Source organism: Oncorhynchus mykiss, chromosome 5 (assembly GCF_057628025.1).
Source record: "Oncorhynchus mykiss isolate SJ-2025 chromosome 5, ASM5762802v1, whole genome shotgun sequence".
Taxonomy (NCBI): domain Eukaryota; kingdom Metazoa; phylum Chordata; class Actinopteri; order Salmoniformes; family Salmonidae; genus Oncorhynchus; species Oncorhynchus mykiss.
The window spans coordinates 17,374,652-17,394,744 of record NC_143026.1 but is presented as its reverse complement, the minus strand read 5'-3'; the positions used below and the strand labels follow the sequence as shown (position 1 = coordinate 17,394,744).

The window sequence follows — 20,093 nt, the reverse complement described above, 5'->3', positions numbered from 1 at the left end:
TGGGGTGCTTTGCTGGTGATACTGCCAGTGATTTATTTATAATTCAAGGCACACTTAACCAGCATGGCTACCACAGCATTCTGCAGCGATACGCAATCCCATCTGGTTTGCTTAGCTCATTTGTTTTTCAACAGGACAATGACCCAATACATCTCCAGGCTGTGTAAGGGCTATTTGACCAAGAAGGAGAGTGATGGAGTGCGGCATCAGATGACCTGGCCGTACCTAAACCCAATTGAGATGGTTTGGGATGAGTTGGACAGCAGAGTGAAGGGAAAGCAGACAACAAGTCCTCAGCATATGTGGGAACTCCTTCAAGACTGTTGGAAAAGCATTCCAGGTGAAGCTGGTTGAGAGAATGCCAAGAGTTTCCAAAGCTGTCATCAAGGCAAAGGGTAGATACTTTTGATGTCTTCACTATTGTTGTACAATGTAGAAAATAGTAAAAAATAAAGAAAAACCCTTGAATGAGTAGGCGTGTCCAAACTTTTGAACGGTAGTGTACAAATATTATATTATTTTTAATTGTTTTGGTTTCTGTAGGTAGCTTGTTCTCCATCTTCTTTTTAAATGCTGAGCCAACATGTTTTCAGCACTTTTATTTCCCTGACTGATCAAAACTCATTTTGTCATGCTCTCTCTTGTCTCTCTGTAGCAGACAATCACAATAAATCGCAGTATTGAATCACAATACATATAGAATTGTGAGAATCGTGAGAATGGCATACATATTCTATTGGCATCTAAGTATCGGTATAATATTGTATTGTGAGGTCCCTGGCAATTCCCAGGCCTATATGGCATGGTATGGTAGTATAAGGTCCTGTACGATATGGGTTATCTACAATAAGTACAGGGTGCATTAGGCTGGCTCTTGGTATGCCAGGTATGGCCTTATATGGTTTGATATAGGACAGTAACACTGTGTAGAGTAGTGGTATGCTAGTCGGCTATAACGTGGGTTATCTAAGTATAGTATGCTGCAGGTTGGTTCTTACATGGTGTGTAGAGCTCAGTCTGGAGGTCTGCAGGGAAGAGGTCCCTGACGATGGCCCCGTCGTCCTCTCCCTTATCCAGCCAGCGACCACAGGGGAACCTCAGCTTCTGGCCCAGGGAGGGGGCATCCACCTCTACCCAGTCCAGGAACCAGCCTGATGCTGCCCCTGTATAGGCATAACACATTATCACTGGAAATGTGTGTGTGTGTGTGTGTGTGTGTGTGCGTGTGTGTGTGTGTGTGTGTGTGTGTGTGTGTGTGTGTGTGTGTGTGTGTGTGTGTGTACATAATATGTGTAATCACATATCATATATATGTATGAGCTTGTTTAACCTGAGTTGTCATGCCCTATGCGTATTTTCTTCAGTGTTCCAATGTCCACAGCTTCCACTGTAAACTCATCGATCATGGCCTGCTCAAACTTATTCTTATGTAACTTGGATGCTTTCAGCATTATGATGCCTGTGAAAACACACAGCAGTAAATACCATAGTTAGTAGGATATACAAATACACACGCTCTAGGACACAAACATGTATATCACCTATCTCAGTGTCTGTAAAGCATCGTTACCTGTATCATCCTTCATGCCGTACAGGATGGCGAACACGTTGGCATCAGTGCCCGCATACTTCTTGTCTCCAGTCTTTACCCTCATTGTGAAGGTGGTGGACATGGCTGACAGACACATCAACCAAATCAGATGACAATGTATTCATGATAATGCATTGTTATTATTCAGTCAAATCTAATGTTATATTGTATAGCTAGTGATCAACAACACCTAGAGGTTAGCATGTGTTGTTTTCCAGAGGGAATAGAACAGTAATACTTTGTATTTATTAAGGATCCCCATTAACTGCTGACTTGGTGGCAGCTACTCTTCCTGGGTTCCAGCAACATTAAGGCAGTTATATACAATTTAAAATAATACATGAGATTACATTTCATAACACTTTTCACAACACATTATGTGTGTGCCCTCTGGCTACTACTCTACTACCACATATCTACAATACAAAATCCATGTGTACGTGTGTGTAGAGTACATGTCTTATCATGTGTGTGTAAGCGTACAGCACAACATACAATAATAACTGTTCTGAAAATAACGGGCGCAAACTCAACACAAGAGCAAACAATTAGCAATTAGCCTCCAGTGTGTCTGTGTCTCACCCTTCTGTTCCAGGCCGAGTGTTGCACTGGAGTTTTCCTCGTCATCATCATCATCATCATCCTCACCCTTCTTCATAAAGGCTTCGTCCACAGGGACCAGCTCCCTGGCAATCTGTCCATCATCTTCATCGATGGCCAGCCACCGTTTACATGGGAAGTAGTACCTAGAACACTACCGGGTCAGGTTTCTAGACTCTGTCTGTCTGTCTGTCTGTCTGTCTGTAACATGATAATAACTGATGTATGCTAATATTATTGTGTAATCCTGTGCCTGCCCCCCCCCCCCCCCCCTTACGTGGTGTCGTCTTTGTTGTCTACTATCTCCACCCTGTCCAGGAACCAGGCAGCATGAGGCTGGCTGTTGTCGTGACGAATCCTCAGCTTCTTCAGAATGCCCAGATCGATGGCCTGCATGGAGAACACGTCCTCCTGAACCCCGCAGTAAAACCATGGGAAAAGTCAGAGGTCAAAGACATGATTAAAAGGTTAATAAAAGGTTACTGTAGCCTGGAACATCTTTTTCAATGATCAATAGTTGTTCAATGCTTTAATTTATTGAATCAGGCACAAAGGTCAGAGGTCCAACAGCTAGGTCAATGGGAGAGAGGTCGTAGTTCAAGAGCCACCCGGATATTATTGACATCATCATCATATTGGTAGATTGCTTCCTCACCTGCCCCTTCTCAAATTTGTTGAGGTTGTTGGACTTTCTTAGTTTCCGCTCGCCCGTGTCACCGATCTCTCCGTAGATGTTGATGTACACGTTGGCATCGGTTCCGGCTCCCCACATGGGGCCAGTAAACACATGGACCTCATAGGAGTTCTCTGTGGATCATCCAGATTCACTGAGTCACTCATTACATAATCCATGACCATACAATAACTACAACTATTCACTCCTCTCCAGCCTCCTATCAATGATGGGCTTCGTCCTTAACACACCAGATATAACTGATCTTGGTTCAAATTGAAGTCAACAATTACTTGATGAATCAGGTGTGTTAAGTGCTGTGCGGAACAAAATCATGAACACACTGTGGCCCCCCAGGGCCAGACCCTGTGCTCTACCTCCACCCCCCTTCCCCAATACAAGTGTAAATAACGGACTAGAAATTGTGCATTCCTGTAATATAATTTTTTTAAACATTTTCTTTTTAAATTTGACCCCCTTTTCTCCCCAATTTCGTGGTATCCAATTGTTTTAGTAGCTACTAAATCAAATCAAATCAAATCTTATTTGTCATATACACATGGTTAGCAGATGTTAATGCGAGTGTAGCGAAATGCTTGTGCTTCTAGTTCCGACAATGCAGTAATAACCAACGAGTAATCTAGCTAACAATTCCAAAACTACTACCTTATACACACAAGTGTAAAGGGATAAAGAATATGTACATAAAGATATATGATTAAGTGATAGTACAGAGCGGCATAGGCAAGATGCAGTAGATGGTATTGAGTACAGTATATACATATGAGATGAGTATGTAAACAAAGTGGCATAGTTTAAAGTGGCTAGTGATACATGTATTACATAAAGATGCAGTATATGATATAGAGTACAGTATATATGTATACATATGAGATAAATAATGTAGGGTATGTAAACATTGTATTAAGTAGCATTGTTTAAAGTGGCTAGTGATATATTTTACATCAATTCCCATCAATTCCCATTATTAAAGTGGCTGGAGTTGAGTCAGTGTGTTGGCAGCAGCCACTCAATGTTAGTGGTGGCTGTTTAACAGTCTGATGGCGTTGAGATAGAAGCTGTTTTTCAGTCTCTCGGTCCCAGCTTTGATGCACCTGTACTGACCTCGCCTTCTGGATGATAGCGGGGTGAACAGGCAGTGGCTCGGGTGGTTGTTGTCCTTGATGATCTTTATGGCCTTCCTGTGACATCGGGTGGTGTAGGTGTCCTGGAGGGCAGGTAGTTTGCCCCCGGTGATGCGTTGTGCAGACCTCAATACCCTCTGGAGAGCCTTACGGTTGTGGGCGGAGCAGTTGCCGTACCAGGCGGTGATACAGCCCGACAGGATGCTCTCGATTGTGCATCTGTAGAAGTTTGAGCGCATGCTCTGAGGGCGCGGCTGGGGATGCCGTCTGGGCCTGCTGCCTTGCGAGGGTTAACACGTTTAAATGTTTTACTCACCTCGGCTGCAGTGAAGGAGAGTCCGCATGTTTTGGTTGCGGGCCGTATCAGTGGCACTGTATTGTCCTCAAAGCGGGTAAAAAAGTTATTTAGTCTGCCTGGGAGCAAGGCATCCTGGTCCGTGACTGGGCTGGTTTTCTTTTTATAATCCGTGATTGACTGTAGACCCTGCCACATACCTCTTGTGTCTGAGCCGTTGAATTGCGATTCTACTTTGTCTCTATACTGACGCTTAGCTTGTTTGATTGCCTTGTGGAGGGAATAGTTACACTGTTTGTATTCGGTCATGTTTCCGGTCACCTTGCCCTGATTAAAAGCAGTGGTTCGCGCTTTCAGTTTCACGCGAATGCTGCCATCAATCCACGGTTTCTGGTTTGGGAATGTTTTAATCGTTACTATGGGAACGACATCTTCAACGCACGTTCTAATGAACTCGCTCACCGAATCAGCGTATTCGTCAATGTTGTTGTTTGACGCAATACAAAACATATCCCAGTCCACGTGATGGAAGCAGTCTTGGAGCGTGGAATCAGATTGGTCGGACCAGCGTTGAACAGACCTCAGCGTGGGAGCTTCTTGTTTTAGCTTCTGTCTGTAGGCAGGGAGCAACAAAATGGAGTCGTGGTCAGCTTTCCGAAAGGAGGGCGGGGGAGGGCCTTATATGCATCGCGGAAGTTAGAATAGCAATCATCCAAGGTTTAACCAGCCCTGGTTGCGCAATCGATATGCTGATACAATTTAGGGAGTCTTGTTTTCAGATTAGCCTTGTTAAAATCCCCAGCTTCAATGAATGCAGCCTCAGGATGTGTGGATTCCAGTTTGCAAAGAGTCAATTAAAGTTCATTCAGAGCCATCGATGTGTCTGCTTGGGGGGGAATATATACGGCTGTGATTATAATCGAAGAGAATTCCCTTGGTAGATGATGCGGTCGACATTTGATTGTGAGGAATTCTAAATCAGGTGAACAGAAGGACTTGAGTTCCTGTATGTTGTTGTGACCACACCACGTCACGTTAACCATAAAGCATACGCCCCTGCCCCTCTTCTTACCAGAAAGATGTTTGTTTCTGTCGGCGCGATGCGTGGAGAAACCAGCTGGCTGCACCGATTCCGATAGCGTCTCTCGAGTGAGCCATGTTTCCCCGAAGCAAAGAACGTTACAGTCCCTGATGTCGCTCTGGAATGCTACCCTTGATCGGATTTCATCAACCTTGTTGTCAAGAGACTGGACATTGGCGAGTAGCATGCTAGGGAGTGGCGCGCGATGTGCCCGTCTCCGGAGCCTGACCAGAAGACCGCTTCGTTTGCCTCTTTTACGACGTCGTTGTTTTGGGTCGCAGGCTGGGATCCATTCCGTTGTCCTGGGTGGAAGGCAGAACACAGGATCCGCTCCGGGAAAGTCATATTCTTGGTCGTACTGATGGTGAGTTGACGCTGGCGTATTCCGTAGTTCTGTATGACTGTATGAATTGAACCATAATGGTTCAATGTAAGAAATAACAAGTAAAAAAACTAAAAACTGCATAGTTTCCTAGGAACGCGAAGCGAGGGCAGCCATCTCTGTCGGCGCCGGAAGTAGTACTATCTTGTCTCATCGCTACAACTCCCGAACGGGCTCGGGAGAGACGAAGGTTGAAAGTCATGCGTCCTCCGATACACAACCCAACCAAGCCGCACTGCTTCTTAACACAGCGCCATCCAACCCAGAAGCCAGCCGCACCAATGTGTCAGAGGAAACACCGTGCACCTGGCAACCTTGGTTAGCGCACACTGCTCCCGGCCCGCCACAGGAGTCGCTGGTACACGATGAGACAAGGATATCCCTACCGGCCAAGCCCTCCCTAACGACGCTAGGCCAATTGTGCGTCGCCCCACGGACCTCCGGGTCGCGGCTGGTTACGACAGAGCCTGGGCGCGAACCCAGAGTCTCTGGTGGCACAGCTGGCGCTGCAGTACAGCACCCTTAACCACTGCGCCACCCGGGAGGCCTCCTGTATTATAATTATGCTCAAATGTTTATTCTATTCCACTGAGCCATTTACTATATGTTCATATTCATATATTTCATTTATTATTGTTGTTGCATTTTTGAGAAGGAACCTGAAAGTAAGAATTTGGTTGGACAATATATACCATGCGTATCCCGTACATAGGACTGATAAAACTGGAAACTTGAAGCCTACCCTCCAGGTCTCCGGGGTCCTCGGGTAGGAGCTCCACCACGATCTCCCCGTCCTCCTCGTCGCGGGCCAGCCATCGATGACAGGGGAACGTCACGCTCTCTGTCACCTCCTGGAGCTCCGTCACGTACTCCTCCTCCTCATCCTCTTCTTTCTTCTTTTTTTTATTCTTCTTCTTGTCCTTCTTGTCATCCTTTGGTTTCTCCTTCACCACTTCCCTCTGTACCATGGCCATAGTGAGCCGCTTGATGTCCACCGTCTCAAGGAACCACCCGTCGCCCACGCCCGAACCATCGTGCCCGATGCGGATTTTGAATAATTTGCCCACGTTCAGCGCCTCGATCTGGGGGTTGAGAGACAGGAAGATAGGTGTTTATTTTTAATTTAATTTAGTTTATTAGGATCCCCATTAGCCAACACCAATGGCGACAGCTAGTCTTACTGGGGTCTGATATATAACGAAAAAGACATTAGAGACAAAATAATTTACAATTTCAATACATTTAAAAATATTAACATGTAGTGTGTGTGTACATCTATCAGCACTTTGCAGGACTGAACCATATGACTGGACAATAATCAAGATAAGATCAAACTAGAGCCTGCAGGACTTGACCATATGACAGGACAATAATCAAGATAAGATCAAACTAGAGCCTGCAGGACTTGATCATATGACAGGACAATAATCAAGATAAGATCAAACTAGAGCCTGCAGGACTTGATCATATGACAGGACAATAATCAAGATAAGATCAAACTAGAGCCTGCAGGACTTGACCATATGACAGGACAATAATCAAGATAAGATCAAACTAGAGGCTGCAGGACTTGATCATATGACAGGACAATAATCAAGATAAGATCAAACTAGAGCCTGCAGGACTTGATCATATGACAGGACAATAATCAAGATAAGATCAAACTAGAGGCTGCAGGACTTGATCATATGACAGGACAATAATCAAGATAAGATCAAACTAGAGGCTGCAGGACTTGACCATATGACAGGACAATAATCAAGATAAGATCAAATTAGAGGCTGCAGGACTTGACCATATGACAGGACAATAATCAAGATAAGATCAAACTAGAGCCTGCAGGACTTGATCATATGACAGGACAATAATCAAGATAAGATCAAACTAGAGGCTGCAGGACTTGATCATATGACAGGACAATAATCAAGATAAGATCAAACTAGAGGCTGCAGGACTTGACCATATGACAGGACAATAATCAAGATAAGATCAAACTAGAGGCTGCAGGACTTGACCATATGACTGGACAATAATCAAGATAAGATCAAACTAGAGGCTGCAGGACTTGATCATATGACAGGACAATAATCAAGATAAGATCAAACTAGAGGCTGCAGGACTTGACCATATGACAGGACAATAATCAAGATAAGATCAAACTAGAGGCTGCAGGACTTGACCATATGACAGGACAATAATCAAGATAAGATCAAACTAGAGGCTGCAGGACTGGCTTTGTGGAGTGTGATGTAAAACAACACCTAGAGGTTAGCATGTGTTGTTTTCCAGAGGGAATAGAACAGTAATACTTTGTATTTATTAAGGATCCCCATTAACTGCTGACTTGGTGGCAGCTACTCTTCCTGGGTTCCAGCAACATTAAGGCAGTTATATACAATTTAAAATAATACATGAGATTACATTTCATAACACTTTTCACAACACATTAAGTGTGTGCCCTCTGGCTACTACTCTACTAGTACATATCTACAATACAAAATCCATGTGTACGTGTGTGTAGAGTACATGTCTTATCATGTGTGTGTCAGCGTACAGCACAACATACAAAAATAACTGTTCTGAAAATAACGGGCGCAAACTCAACACAAGAGCAAACAATTAGCAATTAGCCTCCAGTGTGTCTGTGTCTCACCCTTCTGAGAGCCTGCAGAGCAGAGCATCTCTTTATTACTGACAGACCTCTCCCCATCTTTACAATTTTGAGATTTGTCATCATCAACTCCACTCCACAACATGGCAGAATTACTGATTTCATGCTAAGTCTTCTCAAAACCAATGATAGCTGTACTCTTCAAGAATCCATCCAATTCACAAAGGGAAAATAATTTCCTTCCCACAATTTGAACCTAATCAATGTGTAGTCAGTAGACTACTATTACTGGTTCACTGACTGTATCTGAACAAGGTGATCCAGACCTTATAGATCTCTGTGGTCCCGCGCTCAAAGTTGTTGGAGCGGCTCTTGAGGCTGATGAGCTCGGTCTTGCCCTCCTCTCCGTAGATCTGGCAGAACACATTGGCGTTGGTGCCACCATTGCGCATGTTCCCCGTGACCACTGTGACCTCGTAGTTAATCACTGCAAACCAGAGGGCAGAGCAACATGTCACTAACCAATTAAACCATGGCAGGATGATGGAGAGTGGGGACTAATGCACCACAATCCATCATAATCCCTAAGTAGGCCATCAGCGCTTATTACTGGACAGAACTGTATTCATCTAGTCACGTCATCTGATTACAGCTTGTTTCAGTGATAATATACGTTTTCAACCATTTTGACTGTTCCTGTACTTTTCTTGTGACAACTCTGGTTGTACACACATTGTGTGTACAAATGCCCCAGAGTGTATTTGAAATCTCTGGTATATTGCACAGTGTGTATAAATATGACACTGTAAATATATGTATTCTCTGGCACAGTATGTACTGTATAATACATGCATTGTCTCAGAGTATCCAATCTAGTAAATTGTCTGTTACGTTTCTCAATGTCCAGGGTCTCGCTGGGATAGATCTCCACCTCCACCTTGCCGTCAGCCTCATCCTTACACAGCCAGCGATGGCTGGGGAACTGGTACTGCTTCCCATGGACCGGAACAATGATCTGGACACTGTCCAGGAACCAACCAGCCCGCAGACCCTCGTTAGTGTGGCCTATCAGAAGACGGTGGATCTACAGAGATAGAAACCAGGAAGTAAGAATTAGGATGGATGGTCATTTAGCAGATGTTTTTATCCAGTTAACATGGTCCGTATGAGACCCATGTAGGAATCAAAACCACAAATGATGTATAATAAAGCACCATACAACTCCAAGAAACTGAGACATGCACTATAATGACCTACTGTTGGGATGAGTTGCTTTGAATTAGACAACTATCATCTATGTTTCTAGGTTTCTGATCATGTATTCTATAAAACATAAAAAGTGACACACTTGTCCGATGTCATAGGTCTCGACGGTGAAGATATCAGTTTGGCCCGTCTCATAGTAGTTACTCAGGTCGTTGTCCGAGACCACCAGGAGTATCCTCGTGGTGTCGCCCTTCTCTCCGTACAACTTAACAAACACCTTGGAGTCCGAGCTGGCCCCGTTGATGTTGCCTGTCTTCACCGAGATATGGTAGTTGACATCTTAAAAGACATATGAGGCATGGGTTTTTCCTCTTGTAGACACACACTTTAAATGGGACCTTGAGTTTTTCATGTTTATGTTCAGATTTTATTTTTTCATTGTACTGTATATTCACACTAGCTACTGTATGTGAACATCTGTAGTATAATGTTTCTCCAACAGATACGCTATCTTAATTTGACCAGTTTCTCACAGCAAGAAATGTATGCAGGAAATGTGAATTATTAGGTGATTTATAATTAATGGACATTTTTATAAGGGTTGATGTTTTTTTTGTTAGGATAAATCAAGTCTTAAAGTGGAAATTAAAGTGGAAATTACAAACTTGACAAGCATTTTTAAACCTCGGTACACTACAATTTGCATTTGCTGCTGCGCAGGAAAATCCACTGTGACAGAGTGATCAAATTAGGATAGAACACCTGCACTTGACGTCTTTTGAAACATATCAAGATACCTTTGTTTGTTAGTTTGTCCAGACTGCTGAGTCTGTGTGATTAATGACCATCGGGGGTGGGGGGTGTGGGGGGGGGGGGTACTCAAGCCATTTTGCTTTCCCCCCCACCTGCACATAATGTTGATGCTTTTTCAACTCTGGACAAACTGTCTTTCTATTTGTGCAAATAAACTAAAGTGTTTGTCTGTTTCATGGTTGACTCACTGTGGAGACGCAGACCATCTCCTGCTGGCACTAACTCACGAACGATCTGTCCATCGTCCTCATTCCGGTCCAACCACCTGGCATAAAATACACCCAAAAGGAGATACTCCATTTGAATCAACCGCACCTCTATAAGGCACAGGTATACAACCTGAAACACTTTCACTCAACATTGCCTAATGTATAGCCTAGAGGTTGAAAGAGGAAAGTGTTACGGTGTAACAGGGCACCCCAGACTTGTGGTTTAGCTTCAGTTACTGGAGGGAGAGAGACCTGGCTGGCCACAGTGTGTTTAGTCCCTATTTGTAATGGGATGCTGGTCCATCAGCTGGCTAACTGGTTAAGCGAGGCAATTGGAGAACTGCCAATAGAGACAGACTGGGCGTGGCCAGGCCAGATAACTGTCTTCCCTGAGGCTGTATGGCTGGTAGTGAAATGCTGTGTGATTGGCTGTTTGGTGCTTTAGTTGTTACTTGTGATGGGAGTGAGTGATTGGATTAATTTCATTATCAAGTAAAAAGGTCACTGGGCACAGCACAAGTCTTTGAAGGTGCTTCCCTGTGCACTCCAAGTCCATGAAGATACTTCCCTGTGCACTACAAGTCCCTGAAGATGCTTCCCTGTGCACTACAGGTTCATGAAGGTGCTTCCCTGTGCACTACAAGTCCATGAAGGTGCTTCCCTGTGCACTACAAATCCATGAAGGTGCTTCCCTGTGCACTACAAGTCCATGAAGATGCTTCCCTGTGCACTACAAGTCCATGAAGGTGCTTCCCTGTGCACTACAAGTCCATGAAGGTGCTTCCCTGTGAACAGCACAAGTCTATGAAGGTGCTTCCCTGTGCACAGCACAAGTCTATGAAGGTGCTTCCTTGTGCACTACAAGTCCATGAAGATGCTTCCCTGTGCACAGCACAAGTCTATGAAGGTGCTTCCCTGTGTACAGCACAAGTCTTTGAAGGTGCTTCCCTGTGCACAGCACAAGTCTATGAAGGTGCTTCCCTGTGTACAGCACAAGTCTATGAAGGTGCTTCCCTGTGCACTACAAGTCCATGAAGGTTATTCCCTGTGTACTACAAGTCCATGAAGGTGCTTCCCTGTGCACTACAAGTCCATGAAGGTTATTCCCTGTGCACTACACGTCCAGGAAGGTGCTTGTTTGTGCACAGCACAAGTCTATTAAGGTTCTTCCCTGTGCACTACAAGTCCATGAAGGTGCTTCCCTGTGCACTACAAGTCCATTGAATCAAGCCCTAGTTAGTTGGCCATGCTCCCATTATGTTATGAAATATATAATGTGATTGGTTGCCACGTGATTGGCTGGTTGACTTGCCTGTTACAGGGGAACTCTATGGCCGCAGACTCTGGTTGGCCCTCCTCCCTGACCAACACCTTATCCAGGAACCAACCACAGCCTCCACCCCTCCCATCATGGCCGATACGCACCCTGCGCACCTGCCCCAACGACACCGCCTCGGTCAGAAACTCATCGGCCTGTGGAGAAATGAGGGAGATAAACCGCTCAAAACCAAGTTAACCCACTGAGCTAAAGCCTAGATATTAGATCTGGGAGCTAACACAAGTCTTCAGGTCTCAGGAAGGGTTACTGATTGCATGAGCATCATTCACTGAACCACCTACACTACATATACACCCAGGTACTCCTGAACCACCTACACTACATATACACCCAGGAACTCCTGAACCACCTACACTACATATACACCCAGGTACTCCTGAACCACCTACACTACATATACACCCAGGAACTCCTGAACCACCTACACTACATATACACCCAGGTACTCCTGAACCACCTACACTACATATACACCCAGGTACTCCTGAACCACCTACACTACATATACACCCAGGTACTCCTGAACCACCTACACTACATATACACCCAGGTACTCCTGAACCACCTACACTACATATACACCCAGGTACTCCTGAACCCCCTACACTACATATACACCCAGGTACTCCTGAACCACCTACACTACATATACACCCAGGAACTCCTGAACCACCTACACTACATATACACCCAGGTACTCCTGAACCACCTACACTACATATACACCCAGGTACTGCTGAACCACCTACACTACATATACACCCAGGTACTCCTGAACCACCTACACTACATATACACCCAGGTACTCCTGAACCCCCTACACTACATATACACCCAGGTACTCCTGAACCACCTACACTACATATACACCCAGGTACTCCTGAACCCCCTACACTACATATACACCCAGGAACTCCTGAACCACCTACACTACATATACACCCAGGTACTCCTGAACCACCTACACTACATATACACCCAGGTACTCCTGAACCACCTACACTACATATACACCCAGGTACTCCTGAACCCCCTACACTACATATACACCCAGGTACTCCTGAACCACCTACACTACATATACACCCAGGTACTCCTGAACCACCTACACTACATATACACCCAGGTACTCCTGAACCCCCTACACTACATATACACCCAGGTACTCCTGAACCACCTACACTACATATACACCCAGGTACTCCTGAACCACTTACACTACATATACACCCAGGTACTCCTGAACCACCTACACTACATATACACCCAGGTACTCCTAAACCACCCCTACTCACGTTGCCCTTTTCAAACTTGTTGACGTTGTTTTTGCTGAGGAACATGAGTCGATCCCCTGTGTCTCCCAGGTCCCCGATCACATTAAGGAATACGCTGGCATCAGTGCCACCTCCACTCACTCTCCCAGTACAGATGGTGATGCGATACTTCAGCACTGAGAAGTATATAATGTTAACATTCTCTGTGATGATTCTAAACATTCTTAGTTGGACAAGAGTATTAATAAGTACTCATGCAATGTCTGAAGGTATGCGGTTGTCATACCAGTATGTGGTTTTAGTGTGTGTGTGTGTGTGTGTGTTTGTGTGTGTGTGTGTGTGTGTGTGTGTGTGTGTGTGTGTGTGTGTGTGTGTGTGTGTGTGTGTGTGTTTGTGTGTGTGTGTGTGTGTGTGTGTGTGTGTGTGTGTGTGTGTGTGTGTGTGTGTGTGTGTGTGTGTGTGTGTGTGTGTGTGTGTGTGTGTGTGTGTGTGTGTGTGTGTGTGTGTACATGCATGTGTATGAGAGTATGTGTGGGTCCTACGTAGTAACGGCTCCGGGATGAGAGCTCCGGTGGCGGGCAGCTCTCTGATGATCTCATTATCATCCTCATTGATGTCCAGCCAGCGGCCACAGTTAAACGAGTACTTCTCCCTTGTCAGAGTCTTCATCACCGTGGCCTGGGGTAAGACACCGACATAACACTTAAATAGGGGATTTAAAAAAACATATAAATAGTTCTTCCTGACTCTGTGACCTGACCTATTATAGCCTGGTTTATTGCCTATAACTAGGGCCCAGAGATCCAGGTCAGGTCACATGGTAAGATAAAACTCAGACTAGTGTATAATATATCTCAACCACTGCTCTATCAGATACTAGTCTGTACAGATGTAGGATCTTAATTTGATCACCCTGTTGCAGGAGAACTTTCCTGCAATGCAGGAAATATAAAACTTGCAGTGTATTTGAGGTTTGAAAAGGCTTCTGAAGTTTGACCTTTCAGACCTAATTTTCCCTTATGAAACATTTACCAACCCCAACAAAAATGTCCATTCATTATAATCCACATAATAATTCACATGTCCTGTTGCTGCAGGATTATTTTCCTGCTGTAACAAACTGGCTCAAATTAAGATCCTACATCTGTATGCTTTAAGTATGCTGTAACTTGGGTTTATTTCAATGATCACAGATTGTGCTTTGATTCACTTCACTTTCATGATACGTTTGATTATGTAACTAACAGTATAAAAGGCTAATGTTGACAGACCAAACAACCCAGTAGATCTCACCCTAGCGAAATGCCAGCCTGCGAAAGGATGTCTCTTTTCGTGCCAGATACGGGCTTTCGTCAGCTTTCCGATGTCTGGCATTTCAATCTACAGTGGTCCGACAATTTAAAACTGTTAGTATTGAAGAAAGAATAAATACACACAAAAGACAAAATATATACATTCAAACAACTAAAACATGCATATCACAAAAGTTATAAAATTAACATTAATGAGTCCATACCAAATCTCTGGGCAAAAATGTCCACCCACACCAACACCCAGTTTACAGCGGGCTAACACTGGGGCAGCTACGGCGGGCAGCAGGTAGCCTAGTGGTTAGAGCTAGTGCTAGATCGAATCCCCGAGCTGACAAGGTACAAATCTGTAGTCGTGCCCCTGAACAAGGCAGTTAACCCATTGTTCCTAGGCTGGTCATCATAAATGAGCATTTGTTCTTAACTGAATTGCCTATTTAAATAAAGCTTAAATAAATAATTTTAAACCACTGTGGTGTGCAGACAATGTGTAGTTCTACGGCTGATCCAGGTCTTACCATGAACTTATCCAGCTGAGCCTGCTCAAAGCTGTCTGAGTTGCTCTCCAGTCTCATCTCATCTGACTTGCCCTTCTCACCGTAGATCTGTAGGAAGACCTGGGCGTCCGTCCCTGCCCCCTTCACGTCCGATGTCCAGATCCACAGTGACCACGGGTACTCTGGGAATGGATGATGGGTACGCAGGAAAATTAATCCTATTGTCTATTGCATATCTGTCTGTGTTGTCATTGATGTCAGTGTGGTTTGTAAATGTTGACCGTCAAATTCCTAAATACCGCTAATAAAGTAAAGTGAACTGAAGTCGACTTGATCAAAATACATTACATCCTGCCTCCAGCTGAAGAGTTTCTTTAAAAGGATGTAAACTCATCTGGAATCATATTTGTGTGTTGCTGTACAATGTCTGAACTGGCCCCTTACAACTACAGATGTAAGGTCTTCGTTTGATCACCCTGTTGCAGAAGAACTTGCAGGAAATGTACACTTTTGTAGTGTATTTGAGGTTTAAAAGGCTTCTGAAGTTTGTAATTTCCACTTTGAAATTTCAGACCTGATTTTTCCACACAAAATGTTTTATCAACTCCTACAAAAATATCCATGAATTATATTCCACATAATAATTCACATTTCCTGTTGCTGTGGATAATTTTCCTGCTGTAGCAAACTGGTTCAAATTAAGATCCTACATCTGTTTAACCAACTGTAAGCCTGTGTGTTACAGTAGACGTGTATGTAGAATGCATAAGTCACCCACTCTTAAGTTTCTTCTGCCTGAGGGACACCATCTCGTAAAGCTCCCTCTCAATCAGTCCGTCCCCCTCGTCCTCATCCAGCCACTTGCAACAGGGAAACGTCTGCTCAATCCCTGTGAATGGGCAGTACACTGTCACCTGGGCGGAGACACAGAGAGAGAGAAAGACGTTAGAACATAGAAACACACACCAGTAGATAAGAGGTACATGTAGATGATGAAATGTGCAATACTGCAACAACAACAACATCAACAACAATAACACCATCAACATCAACAACAACCTCAACAACAATAACCTCAACAACAATAACAACATCAACAATAACCTCAACAACATCAACAACAACAATAACAACAACATCAACAACAACCTCAACAACAACAACATCAACAACAATCTCAACAACAACAACCTCAACAACAATAACCTCAACAACATCAACATCAACAACAACAATAACAACAACATCAACAACAACAACATCAACAACAACCTCAACAACAACAACCTCAACAACAATAACAACATCAACAATATCCTCAACAACAACATCAACAACAATAACAACAACATCAACAACAACCTCAACAACAACAACATCAACAACATCAACATCAACAACAACAACCTCAACAACAACAACATCAACAACAACAACAACAACAATAACAATATCAACAACAACAACCTCAACATCAACAACATAAACAACATCAACAACATCAAAAATAACCTCAACATCAACAACAATAACACCATCAATGACAACATCAACAACAACCTCAACAACATCAACATCAACAACATCAACATCAACATCAACAACAACCTCAAAAACAACAACATCAACAACCTCAACAACAACAACATCAACAACAACAACAACAACAACAACATCAACAACAACCTCAACATCAACATCAACAACACAGATAAGACGGAACCTTTTCGCAGTACCAGCCGGCCCCAACAGCTCCGTTGTCATGTCCGATGGTGACCCTGCTGAGTGGGCTGAGCAGGGCAGCAATCTCCACGTTGAAGATATCGATGAGCCCCCGCTCGAATGCTCCACCCTCCAGGAACACCTTGCCACTGTTCTTCAGGCCCTTGGTGCCATGCATGATGATGTGGATCTTAGAGTTGGTGCCACCACCTCTCACGTTGCCCGTCATCACCTGGACGTTGTACACCACCGCTTTGGCGATCCAGTAACACAGAGGGGTTAGGTTATAGGTCATTCAATGGATTATATTATAAAAGCCATCATAACTAAGACCATGTGACCTGACCATAAAAAACTCAGGTCACTAAAGTGAACATACAATCTGATTTATGTATCTGATACAGAATACAATATTGGAACTCAATGTGCTGTCATTATGATGGTGGGCTCATAGAAATCCTATAATTTATTCATAATTCTATATGTAATTCTATGGATGGGCTCACCCATGGGCTGTGTTGCTCCCACCAACACATCTCTCTGTATCTTTCCATCTTCTTCATCCATGGCGAACCAGCGATTCACTGGAAACTCATACACCTCCTTGTTCCCCATGTCATCAATGACCACCTGGAGAGAGATAACATGTTGTGTGTGTGTGTGTGTGTGTGTGTGTGTGTGTGTGTGTGTGTGTGTGTGTGTGTGTGTATGTGTGTGTGTGTGTGTGTGTGTGTGTGTGTGTGTGTGTGTGTGTGTGTGTGTGTGTGTGTGTGTGTGTGTGTGTGTGTGTGTGTACCTTATCCAGACACCATCCAGCTGATGAGCCCCTGTTGTTATGGCCAATGGTGATTTTCTTTAGCCTTCCCAGGTTTGGTGATTCAATAGTAAACTTGTCCTCCGTGCCTCGCTCAAAATTATCTTTGTCACTGTCCAGCCGTCTCTCCCCTTTAATTATATAGAAACCGTATTGTGATATAGAATGAAATCAAAGCGCTAATGACAGAGCTGGTATTCTCACTGCTAATAACTCAGGAAAGAGCTATATCTTCAGTTTGACCAGTTAAGCTACACGAAGAGTCTAAATCTCACCTGTATCGCCATGCTCTCCAAAGATATTCAGGAAGACGTCAGCATCAGTCCCGCTGCCCTTCTCAGCAGAAGTGAACACACTCACTATGTACTTATTCACTGTAAAATGATCAAATATCAAAAAGCACAGCATATTTATGAACTCAGTGATGTTGTACTGTATGTATGTGTTCTCATTCATATCTGACAGTGAACCGGTTATGTCATGATATTTCACATAGACAATGCCATAATGGTACCTTTCAAGTTATGCGACCATTGTCACTGAAACTGTAAATTTGACTGTAACCTCTCAGTTCTAACCGTAACCTCTCAGTTCTAACTGTAACCTCTCAGTTCTAACTGTAACCTCTCAGTTCTAACCGTAACCTCTCAGTTTGAACCGTGACCTCTCAGTTCCAACCGTAACCTCTCAGTTCCAACCGTAACCTCTCAGTTCTAACTGTAACCTCTCAGTTCCAACCGAAACCTCTCAGTTCTAAGCGAAACCTCTCAGTTCTAACCGTAACCTCTCAGTTCTAACCGTAACCTCTCAGTTCTAACCGTAACCTCTCAGTTCTAACCGTAACCTCTCAGTTCTAACCGTAACCTCTCAGTTCTAACTGTAACCTCTCAGTTCTAACCGTAACCTCTCAGTTCCAACCGTAACCTCGCAGTTCCAACCGCAACCTCTCAGTTCCAACCGTAACCTCTCAGTTCTAACCGTAACCTCTCAGTTCTAACCGTAACCTCTCAGTTCTAACTGTAACCTCTCAGTTCTAACCGTAACCTCTCAGTTTCAACCGTAACCTTGCAGTTCCAACCGTAACCTCTCAGTTCTAATTGTAACCTCTCAGTTCCAACCGTAACCTCTCAGTTCTAACTGTAACCTCTTAGATCTAGCCGTAACCTCTCAGTTCCAACCGTAACCTCGCAGTTCCAACCGTAACCTCTCAGTTCTAACTGTAACCTCTCAGTTTCAACCATATAACCTTGCAGTTCCAACCATAACCTCTCAGTTCTAACTGTAACCTCGCAGTTCCAACCGTAACCTCTCAGTTCCAACCGTAATCTCTCAGTTTTAACCGTAACCTCTCAGTTCCAACCGAAACCTATCAGTTCTAACCGTAACCTCTCAGTTCTAACTGTAACCTCTCAGTTCTAACTGTAACCTCTCAGTTCTAACCGTAACCTCTCAGTTTTAACCGTAACCTCTCAGTTCCAACCGTAACCTCTCAGTTCTAACTGTAACCTCTCAGTTCCAACCGAAACCTCTCAGTTCTAACCAAAACCTCTCAGTTCTAACCGTAACCTCTCAGTTCTAACCGTAACCTCTCAGTTCTAACCGTAACCTCTCAGTTCTAACCGTAACCTCTCAGTTCTAACCGTAACCTCTCAGTTCTAACTGTAACCTCTCAGTTCTAACCGTAACCTCTCAGTTCTAACCGTAACCTCTCAGTTCTAACCGTAACCTCTCAGTTCTAACTGTAACCTCTCAGTTCTAACCGTAACCTCTCAGTTTCAACCGTAACCTTGCAGTTCCAACCGTAACCTCTCAGTTCTAATTGTAACCTCTCAGTTCCAACCGTAACCTCTCAGTTCTAACTGTAACCTCTTAGATCTAGCCGTAACCTCTCAGTTCCAACCGTAACCTCGCAGTTCCAACCGTAACCTCTCAGTTCTAACTGTAACCTCTCAGTTTCAACCATATAACCTTGCAGTTCCAACCGTAACCTCTCAGTTCTAACTGTAACCTCGCAGTTCCAACCGTAACCTCTCAGTTCCAACCGTAATCTCTCAGTTTTAACCGTAACCTCTCAGTTCCAACCGTAACCTCTCAGTTCCAACCGAAACCTATCAGTTCTAACCGTAACCTCTCAGTTCTAACTGTAACCTCTCAGTTCTAACTGTAACCTCTCAGTTCTAACCGTAACCTCTCAGTTTTAACCGTAACCTCTCAGTTCCAACCGTAACCTCTCAGTTCTAACTGTAACCTCTCAGTTCCAACCGAAACCTCTCAGTTCTAACCAAAACCTCTCAGTTCTAACCGTAACCTCTCAGTTCTAACCGTAACCTCTCAGTTCTAACCGTAACCTCTCAGTTCTAACCGTAACCTCTCAGTTCTAACCGTAACCTCTCAGTTCTAACTGTAACCTCTCAGTTCTAACCTTAACCTCTCAGTTCTAACTGTAACATCTCAGTTCTAACTGTAACCTCTCAGTTCTAACTGTAACCTCTCAGTTCTAACCGTAACCTCTCAGTTCTAACTGTAACCTC

The 20,093-nt window shown here is 44.0% G+C and overlaps 1 protein-coding gene across 1 annotated transcript in view; it reads right to left on the bottom strand.

Annotated features, from left to right (window-relative positions):
- loxhd1a (lipoxygenase homology PLAT domains 1a) overlaps positions 1-20,093 on the bottom strand; it is a 52,196-nt gene that overhangs the window by 16,166 nt on the left and 15,937 nt on the right. The window contains exons 5-25 of the mRNA XM_090234025.1: positions 17,838-17,936; positions 17,545-17,693; positions 17,255-17,378; positions 16,750-17,000; positions 15,805-15,940; positions 15,048-15,208; positions 14,513-14,599; positions 13,762-13,897; positions 13,241-13,395; positions 11,919-12,079; positions 10,586-10,662; positions 9,727-9,923; positions 9,270-9,462; positions 8,705-8,865; positions 6,510-6,849; positions 2,847-2,998; positions 2,469-2,602; positions 2,174-2,337; positions 1,571-1,675; positions 1,331-1,459; positions 999-1,163 (exon numbers count right to left, since the gene is read on the bottom strand). Coding sequence (XP_090090151.1) covers positions 999-1,163; positions 1,331-1,459; positions 1,571-1,675; positions 2,174-2,337; positions 2,469-2,602; positions 2,847-2,998; positions 6,510-6,849; positions 8,705-8,865; positions 9,270-9,462; positions 9,727-9,923; positions 10,586-10,662; positions 11,919-12,079; positions 13,241-13,395; positions 13,762-13,897; positions 14,513-14,599; positions 15,048-15,208; positions 15,805-15,940; positions 16,750-17,000; positions 17,255-17,378; positions 17,545-17,693; positions 17,838-17,936 — 3,276 coding nt within the window. The remainder of the gene's footprint in view (positions 1-998; positions 1,164-1,330; positions 1,460-1,570; positions 1,676-2,173; positions 2,338-2,468; positions 2,603-2,846; positions 2,999-6,509; positions 6,850-8,704; positions 8,866-9,269; positions 9,463-9,726; positions 9,924-10,585; positions 10,663-11,918; positions 12,080-13,240; positions 13,396-13,761; positions 13,898-14,512; positions 14,600-15,047; positions 15,209-15,804; positions 15,941-16,749; positions 17,001-17,254; positions 17,379-17,544; positions 17,694-17,837; positions 17,937-20,093) is intronic.